Below are 22235 nucleotides of genomic sequence, written 5' to 3' on the forward strand. Positions count from 1 at the left end.
CTTTAGTGAGGTACCTAAGTCTCCAATAATTATGCCCTTCAAGGGTTCTAAAATAGCCAAATATTAAGAGTATCTGTATTAGAGTCCCTGTTTACTATCCAAGACTTCTACTATAGGTAACTGATTTCATAAATGGATATTTTTAAGTGATGCTGTATACAATATGCACACTTCATAAAGTTGTACTCCAATAATAAGCCTAGTCTAGAAAACTGTCAGTAAATTATTGCACTTTTTCTGGTGTGGCACCTGGACATTTGCTAAAGCTATTTCCTAGGGCATTAATCATTCATTTCAAATACTCAGTAAAATATCAGATTGTAGAGTGATGACTAGCCTAAGCCCCTACATCCTGGGTTAATGTTTTTCAAAATGTTTAAGAATGTATCTTGTGCTCAAATGCTATTTAATAAAGTTGGAAAGTGAGCCCTGATGACTCGGAAATGGGACATGATCTTAAAATGGTTTAAGGTCCTAATTTTACTAGGGAGATATTGAGTAAATAGCCTTAAAAGGTAAAAAGTTCATGATTTCTATTCCCCTTATTATAAAGTACTATTCATGAGCATACTTGGGTAGAGGGGTGAAGCAATTAGGAAGATAGTCTAAACTGTGTTAATTTGGCAACTAATTTCATATGACTGAGGCATTCTCAACTGTAAAAGAGGATGGAAGATGAGTGATTCAAGTGAAAACAGAAGAAAATAAAAGGAAAGAGGAGAACTTTTAAATCTGTTTTCCTTAAGTAGTTATATACTAGTCACTGGTATGAGAGAGTGCCTGAACCTTACCCACAGATCAAGAAAAAAGCTGACCATGCTGCTACAAACAATAAAAAATCTGGGGTGCAAAACAATGCATGACTATGGGACAGATCATGTAAATAAAGAATATATATTAATGATAGTTTCTATATATAAATAGCCTTTAATAAAAAAAATAATCTTTTTAATAACATTAATACTCACTTCTATTTTCTGGAAAACATGCATGAAAAATGTATTCAATTCATTGCAAAAGGAGAAAAAAAAGTCAATCTAAGGTGAATACTGTACAATTCTGGAGCAAGAATTATTCCTGCTCATTCTTTCTCTACGATGATTATTTTACTTTGTGGGAGCCCAGAATTTCCCTGGGAAATAAGAATCAGATTCTTATAAATACTGTCCAGGAAAAAAACAACAACTCAAAATACCACCTTATAACAGGTCTCATTTGTGACTGATTCCCAAACTTTGCAGGTAAGACCCCAAATCATCAAAAGGTTTGATTTATTAAAAAAGAAAAGTCTCTGTTGAAATCTCAAGAGTCCCTTACACCCCAAGCATTTTTCTTTATCAAACAAGGAGTCAAAAACCCACTTCAAACTATAAATTGAATAGCAATGGAAAAATAAGAAATTTTCATTATTTTCCAATCTTAAAGTAATTTAACATCAAACTCCAGTTTACTTGGACCTAATGCAATAATAGATTCTGTTGTGTTCACATTTCAAAACAGAAAACATTTGCAAGACAAAAAGAGAACATCATCCTTTTTCCTTCTCCATCATTTCTATATATTTTGGGTTTTTGTGGTTTTTTTTTGTTTGTTTTTTAAAAAAAGATACAAACAATCTTTAAAGTTTACCTTTTTGGACTTAAGGCATAACATGAAATTGCGCATAATTCTAAAGCTTAATTTTGAAATGAACTAGTTTAGTGCTATCAAACCCTGTTTGTGTTTACATTATTTAAATTATATAGTACTTTATTTCTGTTCTTGCTGTAAATTCTAATGCTGTTCATGGATTGTGCAATTCCTATGCAATCAGTCTTTGCCTGTTGACAGTTATTAACAGTGCAGTATAGAATCCAGATACTGAGCTTTTAGTTTCTTAGTTATCATTTCAGTTCAAAGCATGCTGCTTAATTGTGTGGAAGATCCAATCCATTTTTGTTGTCCAGCCACCATGATGTGCATCATTCATCTGTTTCATGAAATATTCCAAAGCCTCTTGCTCAGTTTTATCTAAAGCTAGGGTCTTTCGAATGTATGCAATATCATCAAAAGATTGTAGTTCTGGCATTCCAGAGCCAAGCATCATTGAGAAAAGATTTATGAAGAGATTGGCATGCTGCCGAATAGCTAGATAAGCCTTGTAACACATCTCCTGAAACCTACAAGTAATAAGAACAGTTTGGTCAGTATGGAGTAAATCCTGTTAATACCTTCAGGTCTCTGCTCAAATGTCACATAGTTATAGAGGCCTTCTTAGACAAAACTGTAACATATAGCATTCTTCTCCCTATTCCTCTTACCAACACTTTCTATTCTCTGACCTGACACTAGAATGTGAACTCTATGAGTCCATAAGGAGTTTGTTTATTGCTGTCATCAACCCCAGAAATAATGCCTGGCACATTAGGAAAAGAATAAGGATTTATTAAATGTATGAAATGGTCTATACTAAAGCCTTTAGGGTTAGGTTAGGGCCAGGACTGAGCTATACATAAAAGAGAATTTTATAAAAGGTTTTTAAAAGTACATTAAGGTTTTCAGATAGACTAATGATACTCCATAAGGTGGTAAGAAAATTATGAACAAACATGGTATTCATGGCTGACTGAATTCCTCACACTGTATGACTAAAAAGTATTGTATGCAGCACACTATACATGATTTGTTAATACAGAGAAGGTGGACTCCAATTTTTAAACAGCAGTAAAGAAAAACTTTTACTGTACGAAGAAGTTTAAAGATCACTTCCTTTTTAGGCCTTAACTAATTCAATAGGAGATCCAACCAGTCCATTCTAAAGGAGATCAATCCTGGATGTTCATTGGAGGGACTGATGCTAAAGCTGAAACTGCAATACTTTGGCCACCTCATGCGACGAGTTGACTCATTGGAAAAGACTCTGATGCTGGGAAAGGTTGGGGGCGGGAGGAGAAGGGGACGACGGAGAATGAGATGGCTGGATGGCATCACCGACTCTGTGGACATGAGTTTGAGTGTACTCCGGGAGTTGGTGATGGACAGGGAGGCCTGGCGTGCTGTGATTCATGGGGTCGCGGAGAGTCGGACACGACTGAGTGACTGAACTGAACTGAACTGAACTGAATTCAATAAGTTAAACTGTTTTTTCTTTCCATTTCCTTCACAGCATTACACAATAAACACATGAAATATTCAGTTTATGCTACAATGTTAACAATTATTTTAAACTGCTTGAAAAATAACAATTGCATATTAGCAAGAATTCTTTAGCTTGTGCTTTTGATTTCCTCAGCTTACCTCTCAAATTCTCTTGTCTTTGTGCATTCCTGGGCTCCTTTACTAATCACTATTAAGAAATCTTGTGTCAAAACAAATGGCACGCGCTCTCGTTTATAACCAAATTTTTTCTTCTTGTGATCCAAAAAGTGTCCAAAATCTATATGAAACAGCTTTCAAAAATAAGAAATTATGTTAGTTTGACAAATGTAGAAATACAATGTCCCAAATTAGTAAATTTAAGAATGTCAACATATTTAAAAAGAGGAAGCTATTACTTGTCCATCATCTTTAACCATGATATTACTATTGTGACGATCTCCAATTCCCAAAATGAAGGTGGCAACACAATATCCAGCACATGATCGTGTAAACAGATCGATGGCTGCATCATATCTACAGAGAAATAAGCATGCATTAGTATGACAGTACAGAATGATCCAGTCCAAACTGGGAAAACATGGTCAGAGTCTCCAGTGAAGTCTGTATTAAAACAATGAAAACAATCACTGACATTAGGGGAAGAAAGTAATTATGTTCAAAAGTCTGATGAACTTTAGGATTCTGAAATTATCAAAGGTTTCTAAGAAAACTTCTAGATATTCTCTGACCAAAGCATAATTCTTATAGTGAAAAAATACTTAGCGTGTCATTAAAATAAAATTTTTGAATCGTTTTAACAAAGAATTGGGAGTAAAATTTTTCATTTTAATTTTTATTAATTTAATGTTAATTTAACATTAACTTCTAAAAAAAGAATAAGCATTAAAACAGACTTTAGATTCTTGGATTTCACCAAATTATAAGCAATTCTGATCATTTAAATGCAGTAACCTCAAACATTTCAAAGGCTGAACATATCTTTTTCCAAAGTAAATACAATTTTTTCTTCTGGTCTAACTTGAAATATATACAACCATTAAAAAACTTATCTATCAAAAACTTAGATTAACATAGAAGAAAAGGATAATAAACTCACATTTCTCCCTTGTTCTTGTCTTTGAGCCACTGATGGAGCGTGTGGCTATTGAACTGCAGTGCACCTTTCAGGCCTCCTTTACACTGAATCTGCATTATAGTGTGGGAATTTCTCACCACCTCAATAAGTCCCACACAATCACCAATTGACAGACATCCATAAGGTAACATTCTGAAAAAGGATCAAGACATTTGCAATTAGTTGATGAGATTTTAAAACAGCAAATATTTATTTTTTTAATGTGAAGATCTAATTGGCTTCATTAGGAGATTCATGAATCAAGTGGCATTCCATCTAGCAAACAGAAGTGTGCTCCCCAAAACAGCAAGTATTTTAATGGGCTAATAAAGGAATATTCTATGTGCAAATTTGTCAAGTGGGACCCTTACTCCTTTAATCTAGTTTTAATTTTCTTTTATTACAGAATGACAAACATTTCTAGAAAAATCCTCAAATTATCTGCCATCATTTATTATAACCTTCAACTGTGAAAGTATTTAACCGTATTTGAGAAAAGCATGAAGTTCACTGTGGCAACTCAAAGTTTATAAACATTTATGACTTTAAAAATATGGGTGAACTTAAAGATGTTTAATGGACATCTAAATGATACCTTAAGGTATCAGTTCTTAAGTTTTTAAGTTTCAAGACTCCTTTAAACTTTTAAAAATCATCAAGGATACCAAAGAGCTTTTACTTTTGTGGGTTATATCTACTGACACTAGAAATTAAAATTTAAAAATTTCAATATAATTCATCTAAAGTAATTACATTTCTTTACATAAAAATACTATCTTTTACAAAAGAAAAACCTTAAAAACCAAAACAAACAAAAAGCCCTTTGAAGAGTGATATTGTTTCTCATTTTTTCAAATTTCGTTAATGTCTGGCTTAATAGCACCCAGCTGGCTTCTCCTGTATGCTTTTGTATTCAATCTTATGCAAAGTTTTAACTGAAGCATATGAAGAAAATCTGGCCTCACACAGGTATGTAGTTGGAAAAAGGAGTATTGTAGTATAGCCTTTTCAGATAATTGTACATATTTTTCTTTTACACTGTTCCAAAACTTGATAAGAGATAGTTTCTCAGGTTGCAGTATGGAAAGTGAAACCAAATCAGTAAACTTTTCATACTCTGTTACATGAAGACCCACCCATTTGTTCATCTTGCCTCTGAATGGAACTTTTACCCATACATGACTTAATAATATCCTACATTGGTCATTTGGAAGATATTAGTTCACTCAGGTATGGAGATGTTTCAAATTATGGTACTTTTTTTCATTATATCAACTGAAAAAAAGTCACAGTTGCTAACATTGTCACTGATCTCATCAGAAAAATCTTTAATTTGGGGGAAGCTCACAGCAATAGATACAAGGTTCTCAAAATTCTAATTTTTGCTTGAAAGCTCAAATTTGATCCTTGACAATAAACGCTGTCAGTTGTTCTCTCTGAAGAGTCTAATACTTTTCACACTCAAGAAAATGTCTGCCAAACATCCATGTCTGAATAACCACATTCTGTTTATTAGTTGTTCTTTAAGTCAAAATGATGTTACAGGATAAAAGCAGTTAGTTTAGCTCACAGCTCAAATAACCAACCAATGCTTTTTTCCTTGACGTAAGCATACTTTGGTGTGAAGCACAAGTGCTTTAGGGATACTTCCCATTCACCACACAGAATATAAAAGGAAATGGCAACCCACTCCAGTGTTCTTGCCTGGAGAATCCCAGGGACGGGGGGAGGTGGTGGGCTGCCGTCTATGGGGTCGCACAGAGTTGGACACGACTGAAGTGACTTAGCAGCAGCAGTCTCAAGCACAGAGATGTGAGGATTTACAGAGACAATGAAAAAAGTATTTAATGTGCCAACTGGCACATAAGTACTAAAGTATGGTTTTTCTTGCTTTGTTGTTCTCATAGGCTACTTTCCATCTTTACTTCTTAAATTCCTAAAAGAGTAATAGTTTAAATTTATTTTCACTTTCTCACTTAATTCCTTGTAGCCTAATTTTGGTGCCTACCATTTTACTGACTCTTCTTAAAACTAACCATGAATCATCAAATCCAAAGTCTTTTTCATAGTCCTTATGTTCTTAAACTCCTGAAGCAACTGATACTATAAACTGTAACTCTCTACCCTCTTCTGGGATCTGTGAATCACTTACTCTGGTCTTCCTACCCTTTCGATCATTTTTCTTCTGTGATCTTTCCTTCTATCTGTTCTGGTAAATACAGGAATTCCTTAAGGTGGTACTCATTTTTCCTTATTTTATTATTGAACATGCTCATAGTTACATTATGGGTTACATAATCCAATAAGGATTTTCTAAAGGGTTACATAATCCTATAAGGCTTATTATTAAAAAATTAAACTTTAAATTTAAATTTACTTAAGTTAAAAGACATAACAACTTTCCAAAGATCCATCTTACTTTTCAATAATATAGCTAGCTTAACTTCAGATGCTTTTTTGCACAGTCAATAATTTGCAATTTGACTCAAGATTAGAGAGTTTATAAAGTTTTAGAATTAGGAAACTAATATCATGAAAGAAACTTAAATTCTTAACTTCTGAATGAAAATTGGGGCCTTTTGTGTCTCATGTCTCCTATGCCCTGTTTCTAAATACAATTGGCCCTGCACAACTGTGGGTTCTGGATACTTGGCTTCAGTGAACTGCAGATGAAAAATATTTGTGAAAAAAAAAATCCCGAAAGTTCCAAAAAGCAGAACTTGAATTTGTTGCATACAGGCAACTATTTACACAGCTTTAATACTAGGTATTGTAAATAATCTAGAGATGACAAAGTATACAGGAGGATGTGTGTAGCTTTTATGCAAATACTATGCTATTTTATATAGGGACTTGAGCATCTATGGACTCTGGAATCAGCAGGCGTCTGGGAATCAATCCACTGCAGATACCAAGGGAAGACTGTTAGTGACAATCTGGAGGCAACTGCAGAGTCTTTACCAGTTTATCAGAGACAGTTCTTCTAACCTAGCTGAATCTCATTAGCCATTCTGAGCTGAGGAAGAGAGGACAAATACAAAGCACCACAGTGCACTCAACTAGTGTTAGTTATTACTCTGTACATTATTTATAGATACATGACTATATTCTTTCTAATTAATATAGCTTACAATTAATATTTACTAATGGTTTACTTTTTCAGGATAACTTTCAACATACATGTCGCCTTATTGGTTACCTACCGAAGATCAAGACCTTGATTTTGCCAGATATTTTCCATAATGCGAATAATCTGAAGGGTTAGCATATCTTGCCGTAAATCTGAAATTCAAATAATATGTACAGCACCACTTAATGCCACAAGCACAAATTTGATTATCACATCATCACAATGTTTTTAAATAGAAAATATATAGAATTATCTTTGCTCTTCAAAACAATCTGTAAGGAAGCAATAATCTGAGTTTTTAACCCATTTCTAAAGTATATGCATAAACACATCTGTGTAACAATGTAGGATAAGTGGGCATGTATTTCACAAAAAAATTAAAATATATAAATTACTTATTTTTATGAATCCTTAAATTTGAACATGTTTATATTAAAATATTTGGATTAACAGAATTCAGGGCTGAAAGGTCATTTCCTAATGAAAACCCATCTATGATACATTTGTTTAGAATATAAAAATATATCCTCCCACAGCCTATTCTCCAAATGAATTAGGACCTTCTTTTATGACTCCTTAGCAGACTATATCTATCAGGTTGTAGTTTTGTTTCTGTAGTTATTTGTTCAACGTCTCTCTTTCCCTGCTAGACTATAAACTCTTAAGAAGGCATGGATTCCGTTTTGTGTATTCTTACCACCTCAGGGCCTAGCATGTCAAAGATTTATGGAGTGAATGGATATACATTTAAGCAAAATGATTTTCAGCCCTTCTGATTCTAAACCGAATACATCTTTTCATTTCAAGAAATACATATTCTAAAGGTTAAGACATCTGCTTAATATCACATATTTTACCACATGCATATTCCTTAAATGGCTTTCAATAATCTTCATGATTCATAAATATCCTGTGTATAAAAATATAGCTAAGTTCATGTATCAGAAGTCCATTAATACTCTTACCATCCCCATTTTTAAAGATGATCTCATTGTTCTGAAAGAGCAATTCTGACATGATGTCTGGGTTCTCCCAATTCAACCACAGTGGCCTTTTTGCAGAAGACATAATTCGACACTCTTCAAGCCTTTAACAGAGTTGAAAATTTTACTCGGCACCTTAGCTTTGTTATTCTTTATAGTCTCAATTTATTTCAAAATTCATATACTGTATAGCATTTTGAACTGTTATAGCAATTTTAAACTTTCTCCTCAGTTTTACGTATGAAATAATTTCTAAGGGCATTTAAAGAAAAAATACATAACAAAAAGCTTAAAAATTTCTTCTACATAGAATATGAATTTTCTACAAATAAAGGTATATATCTGTAGTTTTACAGATATTACATTCTGTTTCTTATCCACTGATATCACAAATTCTGGCCATAGAAAGTTTTAATTCTATCGTTAAAGCAGTAAAAACTCATTCTGAATAAATGCAGTTCCAAACTTAAGAAAATATTATTACTCTTGTTTTGCAGGGTAGGTAAAGGAAAGAGATGCATATGTTATTGAATACAATTATTATGGACATTTTTACTTTTTTCAAGATTTTCTCCAGAGAAAGTATGTGTTTAAACACATCAATAAAACTGCCTATAAAGTTCCTTACCTGAGATTTCCCAGCTGATGAGCAGGGTTTAGAGGAGACAGAAAGCCCTGAAGAGCATCCATGAAATCTGGTCGCCGCATTTGCTCAACTAAAAACTTCATCTGTACCTGATAGATAAGCATATTCATGGTTAGAAATTGACTTGATAAAAGGTAAAACTAATTGCTAGTATCTTTTACCCATTGGAACCTCGTTAGTGTGTAATTTTTGATTCCATATCTTGGACTGGCTGCATTCTAACTAGAAGGGTCTCTATTAACATTCTATAACACAGAGCAGCACAACTCAGGCAGAGAGGTGAGAGTTACAGTACTGTGTACCTTCCTGTAAGAATGTACTGTATCCTGACAGAGGCTATGTTTTCGCTCTAGATCAAAGCACGGTCAACTATGGCTTGTAAGTCAGCTGCCGGTTTTTCTAAGTCAAACTGCATTGGAACACAGTCACATCTATTCACTTTGATAGTTGCTTTTACACTAGAATAGCAGAGTTGAGTAGTTAAAACAGACTATGTGGCCTGCCAAGTCTAAAATATTTACTATCTGACTTTTTAAGAAAAAGTTTGCAGATCTTTCTTCTAGAGGAAAAACTATGGAGACATCATGTTAGCTTAGCTTAAGTCTGACTTTTAAGCTTTTCAGAAAACACCACATTCTTTGTTCAGTAAAGAAGGTCTAGGGGATTGTTGGGAAAAGTCTCAAGCTACTAAGTTCTAGTACATAGCTGGAAAGAAACATCCTTTTAAAATCACTTCTTTAGTCTACTGTATCACAGCCAACCAATCATATGAAAACTTCAATTTAGAAGAAACATTTAAATTTACAAATTTAATATGTAATTTCTGTTTTCTTACCTTAGTTACAATATAATAAATTTTATTACTTCAAAGCAGTCTAATTTCCTCTCTCACAATTCCAGCAGCAGAAGCAGTACAATTATTTTCTAATAACCTATATTTGAACTTACATACTATAATTTCAATAAAATCAACTCAGTTACATACTGATCTTTAGATTAATACATGGTCGCAATGAGTCGGACATGACTGAGCGACTGAACTGAACTTTCTTTTAAAGTTGTTTCTTTTCAAGCAATATTAGTGATGACGTTGAAAAAACTTATTCACTCCTACTAATTTACATTGTCCTTTGGGGACCGCCTAATAAACTGTAATTTTCTTTTTTTCATTTCACTAGAAGTGAAGAATAATTTCACTTTTTACCGTAGACGTGTTGGGACTGAATAATGGATAAGGAGGAGGAAAAGGTCATGAAAAACCTTTACATCTTATGTAACTAAGTTACACTAAGTTAGATTGCAGATGACTTGAATGTGTGAACTATTCACTGTGTGACTGAGTCCATTTTAAACTTAGAAATACAGAAACTAAATTTCTTTTCACTCATTTTCAGGGTCATTACTAATAGAAAAGAAATGACACAGAGTAAGGAAAAATCAATTTCAATACTTACGGCTAAACAACAAGGTCCTAATGTATTGCATGGGGAACTATATTCAGTATGTTGTGATAAACCATAATGGAAAAGAATATTAAAAAGGGCTATATAAAAGAGAAAGGAATGTAAAGAGGAAGGAACTAATATTTACTGGGTACATTCCATGTTCTACAGACTGTGATAGGTACTTTGTGTATCTGGTTTGATTTAATTTTCACATCAACCCTATGAGAAAGTATTAGTCCCATTTTATAGATGAGGAAAACTAATCTCAAGAGACTAAATAATGTGTCTAACATGACATTGCTTGGATCAAAATCTTAAACTGCCTAATTCTAAGGCATATATAATGGGCTCTCAAATAACCCTGCTCCACTGCAATGAAGGAGTCTCAACAACACACTAAAGTCACATACCTTTTGTGTTTCATCCTTCTTCTCTTGTTTGAGAATGTCAGTCAAGTTAATGAGCTTTTCCATAGCCTCAACTTGCCTATTAAGGTGCTTCAGATACATCCCACATGCACGGCAATAGGACTCCAAAAGCAGGCCAAACCTCTGACTGACAGTTTTATTGTGCATCTCAGACCTAAAAGACCAGTGCAAGCAACGAGAGAGCAAGAGAGGAAGGGAGGGAGGGAGAAAGAGAATTGTAAATGAGTATACACAGAACCTTTTGTAGGAAAATAAGAAAACCCATTTTCTAAATTCAAAATATGTTATAATCATATTAACTAATATAATCATACTAACTAATTATAAAACCTATCATTTAGGAACAAAACAAAGAGTTTCAGGTAGTTCCTGAAAATATAAATTTTTAAAAATCTAGAATTTTAGGTTTATTTCAACTACCTTTCATTTACTTGTCTTAGCACAAAATATATAAACATGAAAAAAGGAAATCAGGCAGAAAAATAATAAACAGGGAGGGAATGAAAAGCTCAGTGAGCACTCCTTGACTCTTCTGACATATATGTCCCTTTTCTGTACTGAGCCTGAATTTATTTTAAACCTAGCTTCCAGATTCAAAAAAAAACCATGTTAATTATAAATCTGTTTCTGAATTTATAAAAACATGCATGGTTTATGACCTCTAACTTTGTATATTAGATATAACAATTCTGCAAAATATTTTTGTTCTTAATTATCTTATTTTCTAGTAAGGTTTCATCATTATTGTTCTGAATTCCAAGGGAAGATTTTTTTGGGGGGTTAAGGAATATCCAGTGGTCATGTATGGATGTGAGAGTTGGACTGTGAAGAAAGCTGACTGCCGAAGAATTGATGCTTTCGAACTGTGGTGTTGGAGAAGACTCTTGAGAGTCCCTTAGACTGCAAGGAGATCCAACCAGTTCATTCTAAAGGAGATCAGTCCTGGGTGTTCATTGGAAGGACTGATGCTAACTGAAACTCCAATACTTTGGCCACCTCACGCGACAAGCTGACACACTGGAAAAGACTCTGACGCTGGGAGGGGTTGGGGGTGGGAGGAGAAGGGGACGACAGAGAATGAGATGGCTGGATGGCATCACCAACTCGATGGACATGAGTTTGAGTGAACTCCGGGAGTTGGTGATGGACCGGGAGGCCTGGAATGCTGTGATTCATGGGGTCACAAAGAGTCGAACACGACTGAGCGACTGAACTGAACTGAAGGAATATCTTAATCCACACATACAATGAAATCAATTGCAACATTAATCTAGACCTAGCAAATTTTACTTTTCTTAAAGTAGAATCAAAGTCTTTAAAAATATTTCAGCTCTCATTCCTGTATAAAATTTAGTTTTAATTTTACTGCTTAATGTTAAAGAGAAAAAGCTGAGAAAGTTCACTGGTACAATATACTTTCAGGATGGAAAACTCTTCTAGACAAACAAAAACAATAGTAGATAAGTAAAACAGAAGTATACATTAATACATGTATACATTATACATTAGAATACAAGTAATATTTATATATGAATTAAATGGAAAAATAATTTGACTTACTTTAAATGCCAAAAGAAAAAGTGACCGATCCTTTGATTAGTTAACGCTTTTTTGAGTAAAAATCTCACAAGCAGGTTATCCAAATACTGTTCATATTTGAGTACCTATGTCAGTAAAAACAAACATACTTAAAAACAAAGCCACATCAATCAGTGTAAGTTTCTTCATGGCTGAATTTAAAGAAAACATTTTTTAGGAAGAAAATAGATACTCCTGATAAGAAAACTGATTTTTACAAAAGTATAAAACCAGCTAATACAGCATTTTTTGGAAATTGCATGGATTTAAAATAAAACATTATTTTTCTCTTTTACATTATTTTACCTGTACTAGCTGAATTAGGTACTGAGAAAGTTTGTCATCTGTTAAATACTTTTCTAAGCACCGAACAGCAAAACCTCGAACCATAGGATCTGGGTAATTGCAGTCCAGAAGCTCCATAGCCTGTTCAGGCTTGATTGGAGGCCAATCTTTTACCAAGCAGTACATCTGTGTATGAGTGAGATAATAAATTATATTTAAAAAGCAAAAATAGTTGTGAATGAACCCTCTAAGACACTGTCTTAATTTCTCATTGTAAAATTAGATAAAAGCCCCTCTTATGAATTCAGTGCTTAAAATGTTTAATTCTAATTAATTTTATCAGTGAAAGTTATATAAACGGTATTTTTCTTTACTACACAGATCTTCCTTGACTTACAATGGGCTTATGCCTTGATAAGCTTATCATATGTTGAAAATAGCTCAACGCATTTAGTATATAATCTACTGAACATCATAGCTTAACTCAGACTACCTTAAACATTCTCAGAACACTTATATTAACCCACAGTGGGGCAAAACCATCTAACACAAAGCCTATTTTATAACGGCTGTATGGGCACAGACTAGTTGTAAGGATACTGGTTGTTTACCCTCATGATCACCTGGCTGACTGAAGCTGTGGCTCACTACTGCTGCCCTGTATCAGGAGAGACTATTTTACCACATATTGCTAACCTGAGGAAAGATCAAAATACAAAATTTGAAACAGTTTCCACTGAATGCATATCACTTTCTCACTACTGTAAAGTCAAAAAATCTTAAGTTGAACTATGGTAAGTTGAGGACCATCTGTATTATCATTATTAATTAATTTAAAACACAGTCTATTTCATCTTTTACACTTGTGCAGATTTTCTGAGAGAAAACAATTTGAACGACATACCAAATTTGTGCAACAGTTATTCAGTAATTTCAAACATGCATTTACCTGAGCTACTTCATCTCTAGAGTTCCATTTAACAGACAGAAGCAATTTGGGTAGAATTTCAGGGATAGTTACACAATAGTGTCTATGTGGAAAAGACAAAACAAAATAAAAAACATTCTTACATGTTATCCAAAAGACCTAAATGTCTAAATTTTCAACTATGCAATCTCTAAGAAGTTCCAAACATTTTTAAAATTTCTTACCATGACTAGCCTTCCTTAAAATCAAAACAAATCTTTGTTTAACACTATAGCCGCACCTATATATATTTAGAGACAGTTATAAATGGCATGGAAGACAAAAGGAAAATCCAAATGGAGGACAACTACTCAGGAAAAATTATGAACTTGTAACATTCTTTACATAGTTTCTATTATTAATCATGAACCATGGGAAGAGTTCCTACTTCTACTGTAGTCAGTGGACAAAACTTATATTTAAATGGACTTTATGCAGAAATGCACTGCAACTTTATTTAAATAAACCAGTGTACACATACCAAGCTGTAGGGTAATTTCTTCAAAAGTAAAAATAGGGCGTTACATTGTTTCTTTCAGGAAGCATAAGAAAATATGAAAAATGGAAGGAACTCTTAAAAATGGAAAATATCCAGGCCAACTGAATCACAATTAAATGGGTCTAAAACTACAGGTATTTTTTTGAGGGGTGGATCTTAAATTTTATTTGAAAACAAAACCAAAAAACCAAATCTAAGAAAAAGTCATGTTAAGGATTTAGAATTTTAAAAAAGCCTTCAATCTGCAAGCTTAGTACCAATGAATCATGATTTTCTAGAAATACTGATCTACATCCATAGTTTAAAAAAGGATAATGCTTATAATAAAAAATCATGTAAATTATGCTTTATTTATTTATGCTTTATTTACCTCTAATAGGTAATGGCAGAAACATGGCAAGATCAAGCCAAAGTCAGTTCTTTCTTGTGAAATAGAAGACAGACAGACTCTATCTTAACACTTACCTGTGGCTCCACAGAAAATCTTTCTCTTGCTCAGTGATTTCAGATAGAGGATCTCGTGTACAAATTGCTCGGAGCTGTTCTTTATCATTTTCTCTTAATTCATTGTCTCTAGCTAGCCTGTTACTCTGTAAAATAAAGTAATATATAATTTTTTGGTCATATTTCCTAACCCTCTCCCTCAATTTATGAGTGATCTGCAAAAAAGGATTGACTTTCAATAAATTTTACATTGATTATTAACTGTTGAAAAAGTTTATTCTCATTATAAGACTTTATTTTCAGGGATAGGTGAGAACTAGTTTAAATTCTTTCATAACCCTTGCCTAAATATATCCTTATAATCACTGCAAGGCTTTCCAATTTCAAAAGTAAAAATAAGGGGAAAACAGGAAAAAAACCAAACAAACACAACAACCCACTTTAAAATACTGCACGCTGAACTTTGGAAACTAAAATGAAAATACCATAACTTTTGGTGTAATTCCAAGATTCTGAGTAATGTATTAATTCCCTTTAAATACAAAGATATTAACCACACAATGAATAACTATGAACACATTAATATATGATGAAAACCACATGCCATTTAGGATGAGTTATACTTTTTCCTAATGGCTAAAGATGAAAGCAGACATCCATGCTACTTGGTTTTTATTTAAAAACTCAAAGTGTCAGTCACTCAGTTGTGTCTGACTCTTTGGATCCTGTGGACTGTAGCCTTCCAGGCTCATCTGTCCACAGAATTCCCCAGGCAAGAATACTGGAGTAGGTAGCCATTTGTTTCTCCAGGGAACCTTCCTGACCCCAGGGATTAAAGCCAGGTCTTGTCTCCTGCACTGCAGGGAGATTCTTTTATCATCTGAACCACCAGGGGAGCCCCTGGTTTTTATATGTTTAAATATTGTAAATTTATCCAAGAGCATAACAAAATGTTACTGGCACATATTCGCTCAATAAATCTTTAATACATGTATTGTGTAATTTGGTCCTATTCTTACTGCTGGGCTCAGAAAATAGTAAAAACACCCTGTATTAACAGAGACTCTATTATAATGGAAAATTAAATGAACAAATAAAGCTATTGGAGAGTCAACAAAGACAGATGCTGTGAGTGATGTGACAGAGAAGGACGGGGTGGTTGCTTTAGACTGAGTGTTCAGAAATGGCCTCTGAGAACATATTAATTTGTGATCCAAATGGCAAGAGGGAACCATCCACACTAAGACCAGGGAAAGATTACCGCAGATGAAGGAAACAGTCAAAGTGCCCCACAGACAGAGAGAGTTTGGTGAAGATCAGTGCATCTGAAGTCCAGTAGATGAGGGAGAAGACTGACAGAAGTCATAGTCACAGCATGTACAATTTGCAGGTCAGGGTAAAAAGTTTGGATTTTACTTTTAGTGAAAGTTACAGGATGAATACTGTTATTAATACTTGATTTATCTTTTATAATTTTATTATTCTGGCTGCTCTGGGATAAGTGGGAGACCAGGTAGGAAGCTACTGTAATAGTCCAGGAAAAAGAGTGAATACTTAACCCTCAACTCATCAGAAAAAGAAGTAATTAACATTAATCATTTGGGTTCCAATGGACTCTGAATTCTTTTACTTATTTTTGTTTTTAACATAAAATAATATAGAGAAGAATAAAAAATGGTAAACACAATTTAACAGACATCTTAATAAGAATTTAAACATAGTAAAACCAAATTTATAATCCAAAATGGGCAACATATATTGAATGCAACAAACTTGTTAATCAACTGTCCTGTGTGAGCCTGAAACATATCCATCTTGTGAATACTCATTCCAGATTTCAAATACATATCTCCTAAGTTCTAGCTTATTATTACTTTTGGTTTTTCTTCTCATACTTGCATTTTCAAAATACAATACTTTTGAAAACTTTGATGACTCATAATTTTGTTGAAGAGAGGATAACCATCTTCTTTGCTTCAGAAGTGCAAAACATTTCTATTTTTTATACTTACAGATATCAATCAGAATAATCAATCCAAGGAGTTAAAACTTTTCTACACTACTTTTTTCCTTCCAGTTATTTTTATACACAACTGTCTGTAGCATTTAGCCACTTACAAAGTAAATTTCGGTGCACAACATCATAAAAGTTAAAAAGAATACTGGAAAAGATGTGGTGTCCAGGTTTATTTTTTATTTTTTTTTTGTGGTCCAGGTTCTTACTAAGACATATTGCGTGATAAAGTCATTCTTGTAGAATGACTAACTTGCGTTAGTCATTCATCTAAGATAGTGTCATCTGATGTTTCACTTAATATGATCAATTTTAACATCATTATTTAAGTCTGGAGTAGTGGTTCTCAACTGGGGTGATTTCGTCCCATCTATACCTCCCAGGAACCATTGATAGTGTAGGGACACATTTTTGATTGTTACACGCTATGGTGATGATATTACTGGCATCTAGTGTGTAGAGGCCAAGGATGCTGCTACACATCCTGTAATGAATAGGACAGTTCCAAAGGAATTTTTGGCCCCAAATGTCATCAGTGTTAAGGTTCAGAAACTGTGCTTTAAAGCACTATTATCCATTTCTTTGCATTCATACTCTGATTTAATACTTGTGAAATATTTTTCTCTGTCAAGTTTTCTTTTCTTTGTCACTGTGAGTGGAAAGGGAAAAATTCTAAATCATTAACAGTGTTCAGTGAAAGCCTAAAAACTAACATAACAAAAAACTACAAAGATGGTGTTTGCAGACTTCTTTATACATCTGGAAAGATGATGGAAAACATTGAGCATTGCAATAAGACTGAAGGACGATATAAAAGTGATGATTTACCTCACTACTGTATCATCCTTCTAGTTATTCTATCCTCCTATATTTCCATATTATATTAGTCTTTTTTTTATCATAGTTGGAATTAATTAATGAATGATGATTAAATAGTAAAATGTCTTAAGATACAAGAAAACGAAGAATCCCATTGTTGTATCTTAGATTTATGAAAGTTTTCAATAGATCCAATGGTAATTTAAAGATAATCAGTTTTAATCTATTACAAAAAATAACAGTTTTTCTTTGAAATAAAAAATTCTTCTAGGAAGAAAATGTCATAAAATATCAATCCTTAAAAAACTTAGAACTGCTCAAAAAGGAAACTCAAAAACTAAAATGGGCTGTGGCAAACTGAGTTCAATGACTAAAATATGAATAAAATAGGAAATAAATGAGTTTTGAAGTATGTGACCTAATTCTGGTAATTCAGTTAATTTATAGGTATAACTAATTGGATAGAGTTATGGACATTTTACAGAAATGCTTAATTTCAAAATTAAGGAATCAAGGTTATTATCCTGTTTATCCAAGTTAGAATGGTTAAGAGTAAAAGACTTAATACTTATGTAACAGTGACACTGGATAACTTATTTAAACTGCTTAAACCTTTTCTTTTCTGGTAAAATAGGAGTTAAAATAGCACCTACCCTCATTGAGACTACTTTTTAGATTAAACAAGGTAGTATGTGAAAAGTAATTGTAATGGCATTTAGTACATAGTAAGCACTTAATACATGTTAAATATAACAAGGAATTAAATGTACAAAGTAGTGGATACGTTTTTCAAGCAAGAGAATCCCTTTTTTAAAGCTAATTGTACTTTTAATAAATGACAGAATTCAGAAATGATTTTAAATTAATTTCTACTTAAAAAAACATTTTGTACATAGTTTTGAAAGTACACAGGCAGGAAGATTACTATCACTATTATTATTCCGTTTACAAAAGTTTGGTAAACTCCTTACTGAGGACACAACTATTAATAATAAAGTTAAACTAATAAAGTTTCTAAGTGTAAGATTCCAGACTGCCCCTGGGTGCACTACTACTGGGGGCAGGCATGTTTCAGGACCCACATCGAATGGTCTATCTATAATTAGGCCAAAGAAAAAGGTGACAAATTAGGAACCTAGGAAAAGAGACAGCAAAGAACAAAAATACTCTCTTCTCTCAGTACTGACACTTTTGCCTTGAAAAATAAGGGAGAGTTTACAATCCTTGAACCCAGTTACACTGTGGTTCTAAAACTACAGCCAAGATCAGGCAAACAGATCAATATTTAAACTCCATTTTATACATACTGTTTTCTAGCATAGACTATGTTGTTGTTGTTTAATTGTTAAGCCCACCAGGCTCCTTTGTCCATGGGATTTCCTAGGCAAGAAAACTGAAGTGAGTTGCCATTTCTTTCTCCAGGGAGCTTCCCAACACAGAGATCGAACCTGCATCTCCTACATTGGCATTTGAGTGCTTTACCACTGAACAACCAGGAAAGTCCAGCATAAAATTGTGATATGCTATTTCCTCTGCTTCCAGGCCCAGTTAACAACACACATACACCTTGGTTTCAAGTTCAAAGTTATTATCCCAGAGAGGTCTCTCCTGCACCCAAGATACCCTATCATTTCTCCCCAAACAGTTCGTCATTCTTGACACACTATTATTTACTTCATGGCACTCAGCATAATTTGTAATCTTATATCTCCGCTTTTACCAGTCTCAGGCCTATTTTCGCCAGCACACTGTACAAACAGTAGAGGTCTCTTCAGGTCACAGCTTTATTACCTGGTACCTAATGTGTCAAGATCAAGTACAGATGGAAAGAATACATGGAAGAATTGTACAAGAAAGATCTTAATGAACCGGATAACTACAATGGTGTGATCTGTTACCCATAGCCAGACATTCTGAAGTGTGAAGTCAAATGGACCTGATGAAGCACTGCGGTCAATAAAACTAGTGGATGCGATGGCCTTACAAACAGCTGTGAAAAGAAGAGAAGCAAAAGGCAAAGGAGAAAAGGAAAGATATACCCATTTGAATGCAGAGTTCCAAAGAATAGCAAGGAGAGATAAGAAAGCTTTCCTCAGTGATCAGTGCAAAGAAACAGAGGAAAACAACAGAACAGGAAAGACTAGAGATCTCTTCAAGAAAATTAGAGATACCAAGGGAACATTTCATGCAAAGACGGGCACAATAAAGGACAGAAATGGTATGGACCTAACAGAAGCAGAAGATATTAAGAAGAGATGGCAAGAACACACAGAAGAACTACACATAAAAGATCTTCACGACCCAGATAATCATGATGGTGTGATCACTCACCTAAAGCCAGACATCCTGGAATGTGAAGTAAGTGGGTCTTAGCAAGCATCACTACGAACAAAGCTAGTGGAGGTGATGGAATTCCAGTTGAGCTATTTCAAATCCTGAAAGATGATGCTGTGAAAGTGCTGGACTCAATATGCCAGCAAATTTGGAAAACTCAGCAGTGGTCACAGGACTGGAAAAGGTCTGTTTTCATTCCAATCCCAAAGAAAGGCAATGCCAAAAATGCTCAAACTACCACACAATTGCACTCATCTCACATACTAGCAAAGTAATGCTCAAAATTCTCCAAGTCAGGCTTCAACAGTACGTGAACTGTGAACTTACAGATGTTCAAGCTGGATTTAGAAAAGACAGAGGAACCAGAGATCAAATTGCCAACATCTGTTGGATCATTGAAAAAGCAAGAGTTCCAGAAAACATCTACTTCTGCTTTATTGACTACGCCAAAGCCTTTGACTGTGTGGATCACAACAAACTGTGGAAAATTCTTCAAGAGATGGGAATAACAGACCACGTGACCTGCCTCTTGAGAAATTTGTATGCAGGTCAGGAAGCAACAGAAGAACTGGACATGGAATAACAGACTGGTTCCAAATAGGGAAAGGAGTACATCACCAAGTATATTGTCACCCTGCTTATTTAACTTACATGCAGAGTATATCATGAGAAACACTGGGCTGGATGAAGCACAAGCTGGAATCAAGATTGCCGGGAGAAATATCAATAACCTCAGATCTGCAGATGACACCACCCTTATTGCAGAAAGTGAAGAAGAACTAAAGAACGTCTTGATAAAAGTGAAAGAGGAGAGTGAAAAAGTTGGCTTAAAGCTCAACATTCAGAAAACTAAGATCATGGCATCTGGTCCCATCACTTCATGACAAATAGATGGGGCAACAATGGAAACAGTGACAGACATTATTTTTTGGGGCTCCAAAATCACTGCAGATGGTGACTGCAGCCATGAAACTAAGATGCTTGCTCCTGGAAGAAAAGTTATGATAAACTTAGACAGTGTGTTGGAAAGCGGACACATCACTCTGCCGACAAAGTTCCATCTAGTCAAGGCTATGGTTTCCTAGCGGTCATGTACCGTTGTGAGAGCTGGACCGTAAAGAAGGTAGAGCACCAAAGAATTATGTCTTCAAACTGTGGTGCTGGAAACGACTCCTGAGAGTCCCTTGGACAGCAAGGTGATCAAACCAGTCAATCTTACAGAAATCAACCCTGAAAACTCATTGGAAGGACTGATGCTGAAGATGAAGCTCTACCATTTTGGTCACCTGATGTGAAGATTCGACTAATTGGAAAAATCCCTGATGATGGGAAAGATTGAGAGCAGAAGGAGAAGAGGGCATCAGAGGATAAGATGGCTGGACAGCATCACCAGTGCAAGGGACTTGAACTTGGATAAGCTTCAGGAGAAGGTGAGGGACAGAGAGACCTGGCATGCTGCAGTCTATGGAGTCACAAAGAGTTGGACATGGTTGGTTGACTGAACAACAACCTATTATATAGTAAATATATATGTGTAGTCAGTATTAAATAAAATATTTGTTAAATGAGGCAGGCTAAACTAAGCAGCAGACTGCAGAAAAAATATTAGCATACAGAATTTTATTCTATTGCAATACTGTTCTAGAGCCTGTAATATTGATGCCAGTGTAACTAAAACATATTAAACGTTTTCCATTCAAAGAGTAAAAGTAAGTATGCAAATACACTGATTATGACTGATACTTAAGGAAAACTCTGTGATTTGCCTTACCAGTCCTGCATGCGAATAACTAAATCCTGCTTCACGGGATACAGACCAATTGGCATGTTCTTCAATCACTGACATATCTGGAAACTTTACCACACTGCTGAACCAGTCAAACTCCAACTCTAAACATGGAGTTTCCTGAGAAATGGAACAAAAGTTAGTATACATATTATACTTGCCTATTACACACACAAAAAAGAAAAAAAAAATCTAATTTATGATAATAAAAAGCTTACTTTATTTGGGTTTGATCCAGTAACACCAATAGGGTTCAGCAAATCTTCTAGTCCATGAGGTACTGGCCAAAGATTCAAAGCCATTTTTCCAGATACTAGAGTATCTGTGTAATCAAACAAGTTTATATTTCCCCAGGCCAATGGACAATGTTCCTTAAGAAATAGAAAAATGTTCACTATTCTGTAGATTAAATTACAAAACGCATTTCAAAATAATTTTCTTTGCCAGAAAGGAGAATTCAACAACTGCCTTTTAAATCGTATCTATAACAAGTCATGTTAATTTTTTTCCAAGTGTAGTTTCATTTTCCCCATTTGAAAATACACATATTTTTAAAATTATAAATGGGAAATATGAATCAAAGCAAGTAAGACATATTTATGTGTAGTCACTGTGCACATTAAAA

General features: G+C 34.2%; 1 protein-coding gene across 4 annotated transcripts in view; it reads right to left on the reverse strand.

Moving 5' to 3' along the window:
* Positions 1-1602: 1602 nt before the first annotated feature.
* PIK3CA (phosphatidylinositol-4,5-bisphosphate 3-kinase catalytic subunit alpha) overlaps positions 1603-22235 on the reverse strand; it is an 87261-nt gene continuing 66628 nt past the window's right edge. For all 4 annotated transcript variants that reach the window (XM_088838925.1, XM_088838928.1, XM_088838930.1 and 1 more), the window contains 14 exons: positions 21829-21981; positions 21596-21730; positions 14679-14803; positions 13697-13778; positions 12769-12933; positions 12445-12548; positions 10867-11038; positions 8994-9100; positions 8348-8469; positions 7456-7534; positions 4235-4405; positions 3534-3651; positions 3277-3428; positions 1603-2159 (listed from right to left, as the gene is read on the reverse strand). In XM_088838925.1, the coding sequence (XP_088695051.1) occupies positions 1889-2159; positions 3277-3428; positions 3534-3651; positions 4235-4405; positions 7456-7534; positions 8348-8469; positions 8994-9100; positions 10867-11038; positions 12445-12548; positions 12769-12933; positions 13697-13778; positions 14679-14803; positions 21596-21730; positions 21829-21981 (1956 nt within the window). In that variant the 3' untranslated portion in view covers positions 1603-1888. The remainder of the gene's footprint in view (positions 2160-3276; positions 3429-3533; positions 3652-4234; positions 4406-7455; positions 7535-8347; positions 8470-8993; positions 9101-10866; positions 11039-12444; positions 12549-12768; positions 12934-13696; positions 13779-14678; positions 14804-21595; positions 21731-21828; positions 21982-22235) is intronic.

The sequence above is a fragment of the Moschus berezovskii genome, chromosome 1 (genome assembly GCF_049115385.1).
Source record: "Moschus berezovskii isolate FMDL1 chromosome 1, NW_MosBer_1.0, whole genome shotgun sequence".
NCBI classification, from domain to species: domain Eukaryota; kingdom Metazoa; phylum Chordata; class Mammalia; order Artiodactyla; family Moschidae; genus Moschus; species Moschus berezovskii.